Raw genomic sequence first — 17,691 nt, 5'->3', positions numbered from 1 at the left:
ATTTCCTCCTGTACGTCGGTCGAATGACTGGGGTAGGCGGAGCCTAGGAGGGATCATATGACCAGCTTTGCTGGGCTCTTTGCCATTTCCTGTTGGGGAAGAGAATATCCCACAAGTAAGGATGACGCCGTGGACCGGACACACCGTTGGAGAAAGTAATTTATCAGGTAAGCATAAATTCTGTTTTTAGCGCTTTTTTGCGCAGTAAAAATTCAGTTTCAGTCTTCCTGCTTCTTCCTCCTTGATCCAGGACGTCTCTAGAGAGCTCAGAGGTCTTCAAAATTCATTTTGAGGGAGGTAATCAGTCACAGCAGACCTGTGACAGTGTGTTTGACTGTGATAAAAACGTTAATTGTTAAATTGATTATCCGTTTTTGGGTATTAAGGGGTTAATGATCCTTTTTCTAGTGGGTGCAATGCTTTGCTAACTTAATACATTTACTGTGAAAATTTGGTTGCTATAACTGATTTGGTTCATTGTTATTTTAACTGTGACGATTTTTTTGTGCTTCTTAAAGGCGCAGTAGCGTTTTTTATGTTGCTTGTAAATTTATTTGAAAGGATTTTCCAAGCTTGCTAGTCTCATTGCGAGTCTGTTTAAACATGTCTGACACAGATGAATCTGTTTGTTCACTATGTTTGAAGGCCAATGTGGAGCCCCACAGAAATATGTGTACTAAATGTATTGATGTCACTTTGAATAAAAGTCAATTTATGTCTGTAAAGAAATTATCACCAGACGAGGGGGAAGTTATGCCGACTAACTCTCCTCACGTGTCAGTACCTTCGCCTCCCGCTCAGGAGGCGCGTGATATTGTGGCGCCAAGTACATCAGAGAGGCCCATTCAAATCACTTTGCAAGACATGGCTACTGTTATGACAGAGGTATTATCTAAATTGCCTGAATTAAGAGGCAAGCGCGATAGCTCTGGGTTAAGGACAGAGCGCGCTGATGATGTGAGAGCCATGTCTGATACTGCGTCACAATTTGCAGAACATGAGGACGGAGAGCTTCATTCTGTGGGTGACGGATCTGATCCAGGGAGACCGGATTCAGAGATTTCTAATTTTAAATTTAAGCTTGAGAACCTCCGTGTATTGCTAGGGGAGGTATTAGCGGCTCTGAATGATTGTAACACGGTTGCAATTCCAGAGAAAATATGTAGGTTGGATAGATACTTTGCGGTACCGGTGTGTACTGACGTTTTTCCTATACCTAAAAGGCTTACAGAAATTATTAGCAAGGAGTGGGATAGACCCGGTGTGCCCTTTTCCCCTCCTCCGATATTTAGAAAAATGTTCCCAATAGACGCCACCACACGAGACTTATGGCAGACGGTCCCTAAGGTGGAGGGAGCAGTTTCTACTTTAGCTAAACGTACCACTATCCCGGTGGAGGATAGTTGTGCTTTTTCGGATCCAATGGATAAAAAATTAGAAGGTTACCTTAAGAAAATGTTTGTTCAACAAGGTTTTATCTTACAGCCCCTTGCATGCATTGCGCCTGTCACTGCTGCTGCGGCATTCTGGTTTGAGTCTCTGGAAGAGGCCATTCGCACAGCTCCATTGGATGAGATTATGGCCAAGCTTAAAGCTCTTAAGCTAGCTAATGCATTTGTTTCTGATGCCGTTGTACATTTAACCAAACGGCTAAGAACTCCGGATTCGCCATCCAGGCGCGCAGAGCGCTATGGCTTAAATCCTGGTCAGCTGACGTGACTTCTAAATCTAAATTGCTTAATATTCCTTTCAAAGGGCAGACCTTATTCGGGCCTGGCTTGAAAGAAATTATTGCTGACATTACGGGAGGTAAGGGTCATACTCTTCCTCAGGACAGGGCCAAATCAAAGGCCAAACAGTCTAATTTTCGTGCCTTTCGTAACTTCAAGGCAGGAGCAGCATCAACTTCCTCCGCTCCAAAACAGGAAGGACCTGTTGCTCGTTACAGACAGGGCTGGAAAGCTAACCAGCCCTGGAACAAGGGCAAGCAGGCCAGAAAGCCTACTTCTGCCCCTAAGACAGCATGAAGAGAGGGCCCCCTATCCGGAAGCGGATCTAGTGGGGGGCAGACTATCTCTCTTCGCCCAGGCTTGGGCAAGAGATGTCCAGGATCCCTGGGCGTTGGAGATCATATCTCAGGGATATCTTCTGGACTTCAAAGCTTCTCCTCCACAAGGGAGATTTCATCTTTCAAGGTTATCAGCAAACCAAATAAAGAAAGAGGCATTTCTACGCTGTGTGCAAGACCTCTTAGTAATGGGGGTGATCCACCCAGTTCCGCGGACGGAACAAGGGCAAGGGTTTTACTCAAATCTGTTTGTGGTTCCCAAGAAAGAGGGAACCTTCAGACCAATCTTGGACCTAAAAATCTTAAACAAATTCCTAAGAGTTCCATCATTCAAAATGGAAACTATTCGAACCATCCTACCCATGATCCAAGAGGGTCAATACATGACCACAGTAGACTTAAAGGATGCCTACCTTCATATACCGATTCACAAAGATCATTATCGGTACCTAAGATTTGCCTTTCTAGACAGGCATTACCAGTTTGTAGCTCTTCCCTTCGGGTTGGCTACGGCCCCGAGAATCTTTACAAAGGTTCTAGGCTCACTTCTGGCGGTTCGAAGACCGCGAGGCATAGCGGTGGCTCCGTATCTAGACGACATCCTGATACAGACGTCAAGCTTTCAAGTTGCCAAGTCTCATACAGAGATAGTTCTGGCATTTCTGAGGTCGCATGGGTGGAAAGTGAACGTGGAAAAGAGTTCTCTATCACCACTCACAAGAGTCTCCTTTCTAGGGACTCTTATAGATTCTGTAGAGATGAAAATTTACCTGACGGAGTCCAGGTTATCAAAACTTCTAAATGCTTGCCGTGTCCTTCATTCCATTCCACGCCCGTCAGTGGCTCAGTGCATGGAAGTAATCGGCTTAATGGTAGCGGCAATGGACATAGTGCATCTCAGACCACTGCAATTATGCATGCTAAGTCAGTGGAATGGGGAGTACTCAGATTTGTCCCCTCTGCTAAATCTGGACCAAGAGACCAGAGATTCTCTTCTCTGGTGGCTTTCTCGGGTCCATCTGTCCAAGGGTATGACCTTTCGCAGGCCAGATTGGACGATTGTAACAACAGATGCCAGCCTTCTAGGTTGGGGCGCAGTCTGGAACTCCCTGAAGGCTCAGGGATTATGGACTCAGGAGGAGAAACTCCTTCCAATAAATATTCTGGAGTTGAGAGCAATATTCAATGCTCTTCTAGCTTGGCCTCAGTTAGCAACACTGAGGTTCATCAGATTTCAGTCGGACAACATCACGACTGTGGCTTACATCAACCATCAAGGGGGAACCAGGAGTTCCCTAGCGATGTTGGAAGTCTCAAAGATAATTCGCTGGGCAGAGTCTCACTCTTGCCACCTGTCAGCGATCTACATCCCAGGCGTGGAGAACTGGGAGGCGGATTTTCTAAGTCGCCAGACTTTTCATCCGGGGGAATGGGAACTTCATCCGGAGGTTTTCGCTCAACTGATTCATCGTTGGGGCAAACGAGATCTGGATCTCATGGCGTCTCGCCAGAACGCCAAGCTTCCTTGTTACGGATCCAGGTCCAGGGACCCGGGAGCGGCGCTGATAGATGATCTGACAGCCCCTTGGGTCTTCAACATGGCTTATGTGTTTCCACCATTTCCAATGCTGCCTCGACTGATTGCCAAAATCAAACAGGAGAGAGCATCTGTGATTCTGATAGCGCCTGCGTGGCCACGCAGGACCTGGTATGCAGACCTAGTGGACATGTCGTCCTGTCCACCATGGTTTCTACCTCTGAGGCAGGACCTTCTAATACAAGGTCCTTTCAAACATCCAAATCTAATTTCTCTGAGGCTGACTGCATGGAGATTGAACGCTTGATTCTATCAAAGCGTGGCTTCTCGGAGTCAGTTATTGATGCCTTAATACAGGCACGGAAGCCTGTTACCAGAAAAATTTACCATAAGATATGGCGTAAATATTTATATTGGTGCGAATCCAAGGGTTACTCATGGAGTAGGGTTAGGATTCCTAGGATATTGTCCTTTCTACAAGAGGGTTTAGAAAGGGGCTTATCTGCTAGTTCGTTAAAGGGACAGATTTCTGCTCTGTCTATTCTCTTACACAAACGTCTGGCAGAAGTTCCAGACGTCCAGGCTTTTTGTCAGGCTTTGGCTACGATTAAGCCTGTGTTTAAGACTGTTGCTCCTCCGTGGAGCTTAAACTTGGTTCTTAAAGTTCTTCAGGGTGTTCCGTTTGAACCCCTTCATTCCATTGATATTAAGCTTTTATCTTGGAAAGTTCTGTTTTTGATGGCTATTTCCTCGGCTCGAAGAGTCTGAGTTATCGGCCTTACATTGTGATTCTCCTTATCTGATTTTCCATTCAGACAAGGTAGTTCTGCGTACTAAACCTGGGTTTTTACCTAAGGTAGTTTCTAACAGGAATATCAATCAGGAGATTGTTGTTCCATCATTATGTCCTAATCCTTCTTCAAAGAAGGAACGACTTTTGCATAATCTGGACGTAGTCCGTGCCCTGAAGTTCTATTTACAGGCAACTAACTAACTTTTCGTCAAACTTCTTCCCTGTTTGTCGTGTACTCTGGTCAGAGGAGAGGTCAAAAAGCTTCGGCAACCTCTCTCTCTCCTTTTGGCTTCGTAGCATAATACGTTTAGCCTATGAGACTGCTGGACAGCAGCCCCCTGAAAGAATTACAGCTCATTCCACTAGAGCTGTGGCTTCCACCTGGGCCTTTAAGAATGAGGCCTCTGTTGAACAGATTTGCAAGGCTGCAACTTGGTCTTCACTTCACACTTTTTCAAAATTTTACAAATTTGACACTTTTGCTTCTTCGGAGGCTGTTTTTGGGAGACAGGTTCTACAGGCAGTGGTTCCTTCCGTTTAAGTTCCTGCCTTGTCCCTCCCATCATCCGTGTACTTTGGCTTTGGTATTGGTATCCCATAAGTAATGGATGACCCGTGGACTGAATACACTTAACAAGAGAAAACATAATTTATGCTTACCTGATAAATTTATTTCTCTTGTAGTGTATTCAGTCCACGGCCCGCCCTGTCTTTTTAAGGCAGATCTAAATTTTAATTAAAACTCCAGTCACCACTGCACCCTATGGTTTCTCCTTTCTTGTCCTGTTTCGCTCGAATGACTGGATATGACATGTGAGGGGAGGAGCTATATAGCAGCTCTGCTTGGGTGATCCTCTTGCAACTTCCTGTTGGGAAGGGAATATATCCCATAAGTAATGGATGACCCGTGGACTGAATACACTACAAGAGAAATAAATTTATCAGGTAAGCATAAATTATGTTTTTTGTATTTCATATGGTGGCGTTTTTCTATATTATATTTCTGCAAACTTATTTTATTTTCTAAAAATGCATGGTCTGCTAATAAAATATATATTTATATAATATGATTTGTGTGGGTGCCCTGCAGAAACAAATTAAAAATGTGTAAACGCAATGAGGGCAAAATGACTGAAACCCAATTTTACCATAGATGCAAAAATCATTTTTCAAAAACTCTGTTAAAGGTTTTTAATTTGATAACATTTATCAGTTGTGACAGGACTTTTATTTTTTTTTTTTTTTTGTGACTGAACCCTATTCTCTAATTTTATTCTTATTTACTTTTTCCCCCAGGCGCAAAAAACCTTGATCTGTCTCAAGCTGAGGCCTCTATCCTTTGAAGCCTTTGGATAGTGGATACTGAAGAACATAATTTGGTTATCCTACACTTCCAGGCTGTGCTTGGGACATTTTCATTTTCCTCTGTCTCCCCACTTTACCTGTATTTAATGCTGGATGTACTTTCTGCACAGTGTTGCTTCTGTGTAGATTTTATACAATCATTCATGAAGGCCCAGTTGTTCCTTAAATCTGTCTGCGGATTATGTTTTATTTTATGTATTACTAGTTATGGACTGCTGCTAAACGGTTAGTATCAAGAATGCACTTTACCAAAGACTTCATCTGCCGCTACACTAGGTTTGGGTGAAGCTGTACAGGACATATCACAAACCCACAAATGTAGATTTTCTCACAGATTTTTGTATACAAATGTAGATAGTCATCTAGCCATTTGTTAATAAACTTTACAGAGCCTTCATGAAAATGTTTGAAACAGGCTTATTACAGTACTTTTTATAATAGGAGTTTTAATGCTAATGCCTTATGTCTTCCTAGTCTATTGTGGTTTATGTTGAAGTCTTTTTCTATCCTTTGCTTGATGCAGCTCTAAAATAGTGGTTTATTGGATCCTGAGTAGCCTGGCCACTTAGGAATATTTCAATTCACTTTTGTTTTTCCTAACTTGTTGGAAACTTCCATGAAAATGGGGCAGACTACTGATTTAGTGACTTCAAAACAATCTAATACTGGCTAGGAGGGGCACCTTCATATTAGTGCAAACTATTGTGTTTGGTTGTTGGCCCTTTAGTAAAGGAAACTCATTTGCAAGCAATATCTCTAATGAATCTGGATCTATAAAAAATATATGGGCTGTTTGAGACAGATGTTTTTGTATCATGCTTAAGATTTTAATTTAACAGTCCATACTTTTTTTATATATATAGATATATACATACTCAGATTCATCAAAGATATTACCTGCAAATTTTTTTTTTTCCTTCTAGAAATTATAGTAGAAATTCCAAAATTCCGGAATACAGACTGTTATAATATACAGTTTGGCTAAAACAGGCGGTTAATTGATGTGTAAGGGAGGGTGTCTTACGCCACATTTTTAAGCACACTGTATGTACAAATAAATGTTATTCACTGCTGAACAAAGCAAATTTTAATTAGTGATAATATAGCCTATGTGTAGTATATACTCATTATTTATTTTGTTTCCTGTAAAATTTATATGAAAATTGTACTTCTGCTTTCCCTAGATAGGCTGGAACTCAGCTACTGTATTTAAGTAGGCTGCCAAAGCCTGTCGTATCTACATATATACACAGTGATTGCTTAGAGCAGTAATAGCCCTTTAATATGTCTAGGATGATAAAATAAACATGGTCAACAGGGTATTTTAGTGTTTTTGTTTTGTTTTTACAAAATCTTGCACAAATCACCATTTTAAATGTTTTTAAAATATATTTTTATGTACATCTTTTTACAATGTGATGCTTTATATATATATATATATATATATATATATATATATATATATATATATATATATATATTAAAGTTATACATGAAAGTGATGGTAAATGACAGCATTCTATTTTAGTACATTATAAACAAATGGGTAATGTGTTATTTGTACCATATCATAATGGAATCTGCCGTACTTACATCACACTTAACTTTGTTTTTACCCATTAAATCCTCTCTGCAATATAGTGTGTGTGTCCCCCAACACTGAGAAGCAGCCAATGGAAGAGGCACAGAGCGCTGCCATAGTAATACTTAGGGCAAGATTTATCAATTTGCAAGCAGACAGGATTCAATTGGAAGGGAATTTGTTCCCTTGTGTAATACCGCCCCCTACCCAACCAATTGCTTGAGTGTAGGGCTTGTCAATCATTACAGTCAAATGAACTCCAGTTTCCCAGAGGAGGTTTATGAAGCAATGTTTTAAACCGCTGCTTCATAATTATCAGTTATTATAAAATGTTTTCTTTCTAATGACACAGTGAGTCGACGGATCATCTCTTACTATTGGGAATATCACTCCTGGCCAGCAGGAGGAACCAAAGAGCACCACAGCAAAGCTGTTATGTATCACCCCCCTTCCCTCCAACCCCAGTCATTCTCTTTGCCTATGTTAAAAGCAAGGAGGTGGTAAAGTTTAGGTGTCTGAAAGAAGATTCTTCAATCAAGATTTTATTATTTTACAGCAGAGTAAGTTTGTTCTGCTCCTTCCTCGGGTTTAGCCGTAGCCCATGTCGGTCTCTTCAGTAGAGCAGTGGTGGCTTTTAAGCAATTGAGAACTTGGGTATAATCCTCACTGTGCCTCTCATAGTGGTTGCTGCCCTAACTTAAGACTGAGTAATATTAGTCAGTCTTTCTTTTTCTCTTGTAAGATGTATCGAGTCCACGGATTCATCCATACTTGTGGGATATTCTCCTTCCCTACAGGAAGTGGCAGAGAGAGCACCCACAGCAGAGCTGTCTATATAGCTCCTCCCTTAGCTCCACCCCCTAGTCATTCTCTCTGCCTGCTTAACTGCTAGGAAGGGCAAAGTGAGTGTGGTGACAAAAGACCCTTTTCGGGCCTGCACTGAAAGAAATTATTTCAGACATCACTGGAGGGAAAGGCCATGCCCTCCCTCAGGATAAAACAAATAAGATGAGGACCAAACAAAATAATTTTCGTTCCTTTCGGAACTTCAAGGGTGGTCCCGCTTCAGCTTCCCCTGCAGAAAGCAAGAGGGGAATTCTGTCCAATCCAAGTCAGTCTGGAGACCTAACCAGGCTTGGAACAAAGGTAAACAGGCCAAGAAGCCTGCTGCTGTCTCTCGAAGACAGCATGAAGGGGTAGCCCCCGATCCAGGACCGGATCTAGTAGGGGGCAGACTCTCTCTCTTTGCTCAGGCAAGAGATGTTCACGATTCCTGGGCTTTAGAAATTGTGTGCCATGGATATCTTCTGGACTTCAAAGACTCCCCCTAAGGGGGAGATTTCACATTTCTCAATTGTCTGCAAACCAGACAAAGAGAGAGGCGTTCTTATGCTGTGTAGAAGACCTACATACCATGGGAGTGATTCGCCCAGTTCCAAAAGCGGAACAAGGGCTAGGTTTTTACTCCAACCTGTTTGTGGTTCCCAAAAAAAGAGGGAACTTTCAGACCAATCTTGGATCTCAAAATTCTAAACAAATTCCTCAGAGTACCATCTTTCAAGATGAAGACTATTCGGACTATTCTTCCTCTGATCCAGGAGGGTCAATATATGACTACCGTGGACTTAAAGGATGCGTATCTACACATCCCTATTCACAGAGATCATCATCAATTCCTCAGATTCGCCTTTCTGGACAGGCATTACTAGTTTGTGGCCCTTCCCTTCGGGTTGGCCACGGCTCCCAGAATTTTCAAAAAGGTGCTAGGGTCCCTTTTGGCGGTTCTAAGACCGCGGGGGGGGGTAGCAGTGGCGCCTTATCTAGACGACATCTTAATTCAGGCGTCGACTTTCCAGCTAGCCAAGTCTCACACGGACATCGTGTTGGCTTTTCTGAGATCTCACGGGTGGAAGGTGAACATAAAGAGTTCTCTCATCCCTCTCACAAGAGTTTCCTTCCTAGGGACTCTGATAGACTCGGTAGAAATGAAAATATTTCTGACATAGGTCAGAAAATCAAAACTTTTAATCACTAGCCGAGCTCTTCATTCCATTCCTCGGCCATCAGTGGCTCAGTGTATGGAGGTAATCAGACATATGGTAGCGGCAATGGACATAGTTCCTTATGCCCGTCTACACCTCAGACCACTGCAACTATGCATGCTCAAACAGATGCCAGCCTGCTAGGCTGGGGTACAGTCTGGAAATCCCTGAAAGTACAGGGCTTATGGTCTCGGGAGGAATCTCTCCTCCCGATAGACATTCTAGTACTGAGAGCGATATTCAATGCGCTTCAGGCGTGACCTCAGCTAGCTGCGGACAAATTCATCAGATTTCAGTCGGACAACATCATGACTGTAGCCTATATCAATCATCAAGGAGGGAACACAGAGTTCTCTAGTGATGATGGTGGTAACCAAAATTATCCGATGGGCGGAGGATCACTCTTGCCATCTCTCATGAATCCATATCCCAGGGGTAGAGAACTGGGAGGCGGATTTCCTAAGTCGTCAGACTTTTCATCCGGGGGAGTGGGAGCTCCATCCGGAGGTATTTGCCCAGCTGACTCTGCTATGGGGCACACCAGAATTAGATCTGATGGCGTCCCAACAGAACGCCAAACTTCCGCGTTATGGGTCCAGGTCCCGGGATCCCCAGGCGGTACTGATAGATGCTCTAGCAGTGCCCTGGTCCTTCAATCTGGCTTATGTATTTCCACCGTTTCCTCTCCTCCCACGTCTGGTTGCCAGAATCAAGCAGGAGAGAGCTTCTGTGATTCTGATAACGCCTGCGTGGCCACGCAGTACTTGGTATGCAGACCTGGTGGACATGTCATCTGTTCCACTGTGGACTCTACCAATGAGGCAGGACCTTCTAATCCAAGGTCCGTTCAAGCATCCAAATCTAATTTCTCTGCGTCTGACTGATTGGAGATTGAACGCCTGATTCTATCAAAGTGTGGTTTCTCTGAGTCGGTCATTGATACCCTGATTCAGGCTAGAAAGCCTGTCACCATGGAAGTCTATCATTAGATTTGGTGCAAATATCTTTGTTGGTGTGAATCCAAGGGTTACTCATGGAGTAAGATTAGGATTCCTAGAATTATGTCTTTTCTTCAAGAAGGATTGGAGAAGGGATTATCAGCTAGTTCCTTAAAAGGACAAATATCTGCTTTGTCTATTCTTTAACACAAACGTCTGGCAGATGTCCCAGACGTTCAAGCGTTTAGTCAGGCCTTGGTCAGGATCAAGCCTGTATTTAAACCTGTTGCTCCGCCATGGAGCCTAAACTTGGTTCTTAAAGTTCTTCAAGGGGTTCCGTTTGAACCTATGCATTCCATAGATATTAAGCTTCTATCTTGGAAAGTTTTGTTTTTAGTAGCTATCTCTTCGGCTCGAACTGTTTCTGAGTTATCTGCTTTACAGTGTGACTCACCTTATCTTATTTTCCATGCAGATAAGGTGGTTTTACGTACCAAACCTGGATTCCTTCCTAAGGTTGTTTCTAATAGGAATATCAGGAAATTGTTGTTCCTTAGCTGTGTCCTAATCCGTCTTCAAAGAAGGAACGTCTGTTGCACAATCTTGATGTGGTTCGTGCTTTAAAGTCCTACTTACAAGCAACCAAAGATTTCCGTCAAACATCTTCATTGTTTGTTGTCTATTCTGGTAAGCGGAGAGGTCAAAAGGCTACGGCTACCTTTTTTGCTGCAAAGCATCATCCGTATGGCTTATGAGACTGCTGGCCAGCAGCCTCCTGAAAGAATTACTGCTCATTCTACTAGAGCAGTGGCTTCCACATGGGCTTTTAAAAATGAGGCTTCTGTTGAATAGATTTGTAAGGCGGCGACTTGGTCTTCACTTCATACTTTTTCCAAATTTTACAAATTTGATTCTTTTGCTTCTTCGGAGGCTATTTTTGGGAGAAAGGTTCTACAAGCAGTGGTGCCTTCCGTTTAAGGAACCTGTCTTGTCCCTCCCTTCATCTGTGTCCTAAAGCTTTGGTATTGGTATCCCACAAGTATGGATGAATCCGTGGACTCGATGCATCTTACAAGAGAAAACAGAATTTATGCTTAACTGATAAATTTCTTTCTCTTGTTATGTATCGAGTCCACGGCCCGCCCTGTCTATTTAAGACAGGTAGTATATTTTTATTTAAAATACTTCAGTCACCACTGCACCCTATAGTTTCTCCTTTTTCTTCCTAGCCTTCGGTCGAATGACTGGGGGGAGCTATATAGACAGCTCTGCTGTGGGTGCTCTCTCTGCCACTTCCTGTAGGGAAGGAGAATATCCCACAAGTATGGATGAATCCGTGGACTCGATACATCACAAGAGAGAAATTTATCAGGTAAGCATAAATTCTGTTTTTTCCACAGGTCCATGTGACGGAGAATTCCTCTCAAACCTAGTGAGCTGCCCTGCTGCCAGGCAGATTACATTGAGATAAGTGCTAAATTTATTTTTTCTAAGCAGGTAAAAGAAAAATATTGGCAATTTAACAGTTAGCTTTGTATGGGACACCATATGCATTAATCCTATTATGAGTTAATCGGATAATGTGAGGCAGTTTGTGCAGGCACTGGGGGTGAGAGGAGGCTCAGGGGAAATAGTCTGTTTGTTTTTATTCCGGATTATTCCGGTTTGGGTGGTTGTGTTTTTTACTTGCTCTCCGTGGCTTTACCTTCAGAGTGAAGATTAATGCCGGCCTGGAGATTCAGCTTGATAGGCACACGATGGGCGGGTCTGTTCTGAAGCGGCATAGAGTTTTTGCATGCTTTTTTCCGTCTCACTTCCTGAGTGCCGGAAGGGTGACGTAATGCTCTGCATTTTAGTGATAGCAGTCTCAGGATACCGGTGGGAGCAGCTCTGGATTGAGTCCGGACCAGCAGGACAGTTAGGCACCTCAGCAGAGCTAGCTGAGGTTTAGAGGCTGTCTGGAGTGCTCTAAAACCGCTGTTTTTGCATTGGGAAATAAAACGTTTTTAAAATTTTAAAGGGAAAGTAATGTTTTTGTGACAATCTCAAAATTAAATAAAATTATTTTATTTTTTATTTGTTCAATTATTGGGTAAATATGGACCAAGAGGCCCTGAAAAATGTTACTTGTACTTTGTGTTTTGATGCTAATGTGGAGCCACCAATCCCTTTTTGTTCCTCATGTATTGAGACAACATAGACTTTTTGATTCTAAGCCATCATTGTCTAAGGCGGATGCTGTTCAGGGGTCTCCTGTTCAAGATATGCCGCAGCTTTCTCCTCAAGTGTCCAAAACTTTGTCTACACATGTAGTGCCCTGCGCGTCGTCACACACTCCGGTTGGAGTTACGTTGCAAGACATTGCTACCGACATATCTTCTGCAGTAACTGATGCGCTGTCTGCTTTTCCCATGCTGCAGGGAAAGCGCAAGAGGAAATCTAAGGAATCGGTAAGTAAGGTTTCTGACGGTCATGGCTATTCCAAATGTTTCTTTCCAGAAGTCTGAGGAGGAAGATACTTTGGTGGCATCTGAGGGTGAAATCTCAGACTCAGACAGTGTAATTCCTTCTTCTGATACTAAAGTTGTATCATTCAGATTTAAGTTGGAAGATCTGTTTGTTACTTAAGGAGGTTTTAGCTACCTTTGACGACTCTGACACTACTGTCGTAGTCAATCCTAAGAAGTCTAGTAAGCTAAACAAGTACTTTGATATACCTTCCATGGTGGAGGTTTTCCCTGTACCAGATCAGGCTACAGAGATTTCTAGGGAATGGGAGATACATGGTATCCCTTTTTCTCCATCCCCAATTTTTAAGAAGATGTTTCAAATTGCTGACTCTATGAAGGAGTTTTGGCAGACGGTCCCCAGGGTGGAAGGGGCAATTTCCACTTTAGCTAAGAGAACCACTATTCCCATAGAGGATAGCTGCTCCTTTGAGAATCCTAAAGATAAGAAGTTGGAGGGGTTACTTAAAAAGATGTATGTACACCAGGGTTTATAATGGCAACCTGCGGTGTGTATTGCTACCGTCACCAGTGCGGCGGCATACTGGTTTGATGTGTTGTCTGATTCTATTCAGACATATCCTCCCCTTGAAGAGATCCAGGATAGGATCAAGGCCCTTAAGTTGGCCAATTCCTTTATTACGGATGATTCCCTACAGGTTATTAAGCTGGGAGCAAAGATTTTTGGTTTTGCCGTTCTGGACTGCAGAGCCTTATGGTTGAAGTCCTGGTCTGCGGATTTAACGTCTAAGTCTAAGCTTTTGGCGATTCCATACAAGGGTAAGACCGTGTTTGTGCTGGGCTTGGCTGAAATTATTTCCGACATTATGGGAGGAAAGGGTCATTTCCTCCCTCAGGATAAGAGGAATAAGCAGAAGGGACATCAGAGTAATTTCCGTTCCAAACTTCAAAGGTAAGCCTTCCTCTCCCTCTGCCAAGCAAGAACAGTCCAAGCCTTCCTGGAGGACCAACCAGTCTTGGAACAAGGGGAAGCAATCTAAAAATCCTGTTAATGACTCGGTCAGCATAAAGGGTCTGCCCCCGATCCGGGATCGAATATTGTGGGGGGGCAGATTTTCCTTCGCTCAGGCCTGGGTTCTGGTTGTTCCCGGATCCCTGGGCGGTGGACATCGTGTTCCAGGGGTACAAACAAGAGTTCAAGACCTTTCCTCCCAGGGGCAGGTTTCTGCTCTCAAGATTATCTGTAGACCAGATAAAGAGGCTGTCTTACACTGTCTGGGACCTTTCCGACCGGAGAGTTATAGTTCCTGTTCCAATGTAGGAACAAGGTCTGGGATTTTACTCCAATCTGTGGTTCTCAAAAAAAGAGGGAACTTTCAGACCAACTCAACCTAGACCTCAAAAGTCTTAACAAGTACCTCAGAGTACCGTCCTTCAAGATGGAAACTATTCGTTCTGTTCTTCCCTTTGTTCAAGATGGTCAATTCATGAGAACAGTAGATTTAAAGGATGCGTACCTGCATGTTCCCATCCACAGGGATCATCACAAGTTTCTGAGGTTTGCATTTCTAGACAAACACTTCCAGTTTGTGGCTCTTCCATTCGGCCTTGCCACCGCTCCCAGAATTTTTTCAAAAGTCCTAGGATCCTTGTTGGCGGTGCTCCGGTTGCGGGGCATTGCAGTGGCACCTTATCTGGATGACATTCTGGTTCAGGCACCATCCTTTCAACAAGTGAACTCCCACACAGAGATGTTATCCTTTCTGCGTTCTCACGGATGGAAGGTGAACTTGGGAAAGAGTTCCTTGATTTCAGCTACAATGGTAGTGTTCTTGGGAACCATAATAGATTCCTTATCAATGAAAATATTTCTAACAGAGGTCAGACAGATTTTTTTTACTCTTGTCTGGCCCTTCAGTCCTCTCTTCGGCCATCAGTGGCTCAATGTATGGAGGTGATCGGTCTGATGGTAGCTGCCATAGACATCCTTCCGTTTGCCCGGTTCCATCTCAGACCTCTGCAGTTATGCATGCTCAGGCAATGGAACGGGGATTATGCGTATCTCTCTCTGCGATTACATCTGAATCAGGCGACGAGATTCTCTTCCTTGGTGGTTGTCTCAGGAACATCTCTCCCAGGGAACCTGCTTCCGCAGACCCACCTGGGTGATTGTGACAACGGACGCCAGCCTTCTGGGATGGGGAGCAGTCTGGGGCTCACTAAAGGCTCAGGGGATATAGACTCGGGAGGAGTCTGTTCTCCCCATAAACATCCTAGAGCTGAGGGCAATCTTCAATGTTCTTCTGGCCTGTCCTCAGTTAGCTTCAGCCCGGTTTATCAGGTTCCAGTCGGACAACATAACTTCGGTGGCTTACATCAACCATCAGGGAGGAACTCAGAGTTCCTTGGCCATGACAAAGGTAGCCAAGATTTTTCAGTGGGCAGAGACCCACAACTGCTGTCTATCTGCGATCCACATTCCAGGAGTGGAAAATTGGGAAGCAGATTTTCTGAGCAGACCTTTCACCCGGGGGAGTGGGAACTTCATCCGGAGGTGTTTTCCAATTTGATTCTCAAATGGGAACAGCTGGAGCTGGATCTCATGGCATCTCGACAGAATGCCAAGCTCCTGAGGTATGGGTCGAGGTCAAGGATCCTCAGGCTGTACTGATGCTCTGGCAGTTTCTTGGAATTTCAGTCTAGCATACCTATTTCCTCCGTTTTCTCTCCTTCCACAGGTTATTGCTCGAATCAAACAGGAGAAGGCGTCTGATCCTCATTGCACCGGCGTGGCCTTGCAGGATCTGGTATGCAGACCTAGTGGAGATGTCTTCTCTTCCACCTTGGAGACTTCCACTGAGGAAGGACCTTCTACTTCAAGGGCCTTTCCTTCATCCAAATCTAGTTTCTCTGATGCTGACTGCTTGGAGATTGAGCGTTTAATTCTATCTAAGCGCGGGTTTTCGGAGGTGGTTATTGAGACCTTGGTTCAGGCTTGTAAGCCTGTAACTAGAAAGATTTACCATAAGATGGCGTAAATATCTGTGTTGGTGTGACTCCAGAAGCTACTCTAGGAGTAGAGTTTTGATTCCTAAAATGTTGTCCTTTCTCCAAGAAGGTCTGCAAGTACTTTGAAGGGTTAAATATCTGCCTTGTCTAGTTTGTTGCATAAACGTCTGGCGGATGTGCAATCTTTGTCAGGCCTTGGTCAGAATCAGGCTTGTGTTCAAACCTGTTACTCCTCCCTGGAGTCTTATCCTTGTTCTTAAAGTTCTTCAGCAGGCTCCATTTGAGCCTATGCATTCATTAGATATTAAGATGTTATCTTGGAAAGTTTTGTTTCTTGTTGCAATTTCTTCTGCTCATAGAGTCTTGGCTTTCAACGTCGCAGTGTGAATCACCATTACCTTATTTTTCATTCAGATTAGGTAGTTTTGCGTACTAATTTAGGGTTCCTCCCTAACGTGGTTTCGAATAGGAACATTAAGAAATCGTTCCTCCTTTTGTTTCCTAACCCTTCTCATAAAGAGCGTCTGCTGCACAACCTAGATGTGGTGCATGCGTTGAAATTCTATTTACAGGCGTCTAAGGATTTCCGCCAGTCTTCTGCTTTGTTAGTTACGTCTACTTCTCTTTCTTTGTGGCTAAAGAGTATAATTTGTTTGGCCTATGAAACTGCTGGACAGCAGCCTCCTGAGAGAGTCACGACTCATTCCACGAGGGCTGTTTCCTCTTCCTGGGCATTCAAAAATGAAGCTTCTGTGGAACAGATTTGCAAGGCTGCAACTTGGTCCTCTCTGCACACTTTTTCAAAATTCTATAAATTTGATACTTTTGCCTCGGATGAGGCTTCTTTTGGGAGAAAGGTTCTTCAAGCAGTGGTGCCTTCTGTTTAGGTTCCCTGTCTTGTCCCTCCCTTATATGTGTCCTCTAGCTTGGGTATTGATTCCCAATAGTATTGAAATGATCCGTGGACTCACCGTGTCATTAGAAAGAAAACTAATTCTATACTTACCTGATAAATGTATTTATTTCTTGACATGGTGAGTTCATGGCCCACCCTGTTTATTTAGACAGGTTTTTGTGTTGTAAACCTCAGGCACCTCTGCACCTTGTGTTACTTCTCTTTTTTTCCTTTGGTCGAATGACTGGGGTTGGAGGGAAGGGAGGTGATACTTAACAGCTTTGCTGTGGTGCTCTTTACCTCCTCTTGCTGGCCAGAGTGATATTCCCAATAGTAATTAGAGATGATCCGTAGACTCACCGTGTCGAGAAATAAATTTATCAGGTAAGCATAAATTTCGTTTTTTTATGCAAATACTACAATTTCAATTATGATATGCTAGATGTTGCTCATTACCATTTCTGTTTATCATGTGCTGAAGCAGATTGCATTTGCCATTACTTTTTCTATTCTCTTCATACCATGTTGTGTGTTTTATGGACTGTTACAAAAACAAAGTTGCATTAATGCATAAGATTTTTTTTATTTAAAATGTACTGTATGTATTACAATCTTTCTTGTAATTTTTGTTCTGTACAGCTGTAGGACCTGTACTTTGAGTTCCAACTGCAAATGAAAACCAGTTCCTTGTATTAAATAAGAGCATTAAACAAAACTGAAATTTGTGCAATAGGATTTTATTAAAGCAGATCTAAGGATGTGTCCTGGTAATGCATTTATGCTAAATGAATGTGATTTACTATTGCAAAAATCTGTATTCTATTGTTTAAATTAACCAAATGCAAGTGAAGTGGAGTTATTTATCCCCCCCCCCCCAAACAAATTGTATCCTATGACTAAATACCCAAGAACAGATGCTATGCTACTTCCTCACAACTAAATTCTTTCGTAAAATGATGGTCCATGGTCCTCCATAACATATGGGATATATTTC

At 43.1% G+C, this 17,691-nt stretch overlaps 1 protein-coding gene across 10 annotated transcripts in view; it reads left to right on the top strand.

Annotated features, from left to right (window-relative positions):
• The window catches only part of KIF23 (kinesin family member 23), a 263,401-nt gene extending 245,989 nt beyond the window's left edge, over positions 1–17,412 (top strand). For all 10 annotated transcript variants that reach the window (XM_053718482.1, XM_053718481.1, XM_053718489.1 and 7 more), the window contains one exon: positions 5,695–17,412. In XM_053718482.1, the coding sequence (XP_053574457.1) occupies positions 5,695–5,710 (16 nt within the window). In that variant the 3' untranslated portion in view covers positions 5,711–17,412. The remainder of the gene's footprint in view (positions 1–5,694) is intronic.
• Positions 17,413–17,691: the final 279 nt, after the last annotated feature.

Source organism: Bombina bombina, chromosome 6, assembly GCF_027579735.1.
Source record: "Bombina bombina isolate aBomBom1 chromosome 6, aBomBom1.pri, whole genome shotgun sequence".
In the NCBI taxonomy this organism is placed as follows: Eukaryota; Metazoa; Chordata; class Amphibia; order Anura; family Bombinatoridae; genus Bombina; species Bombina bombina.
The sequence above is the reverse complement of the archived record's forward strand: the minus strand, read 5'-3'. Positions and strand labels throughout refer to the sequence as shown.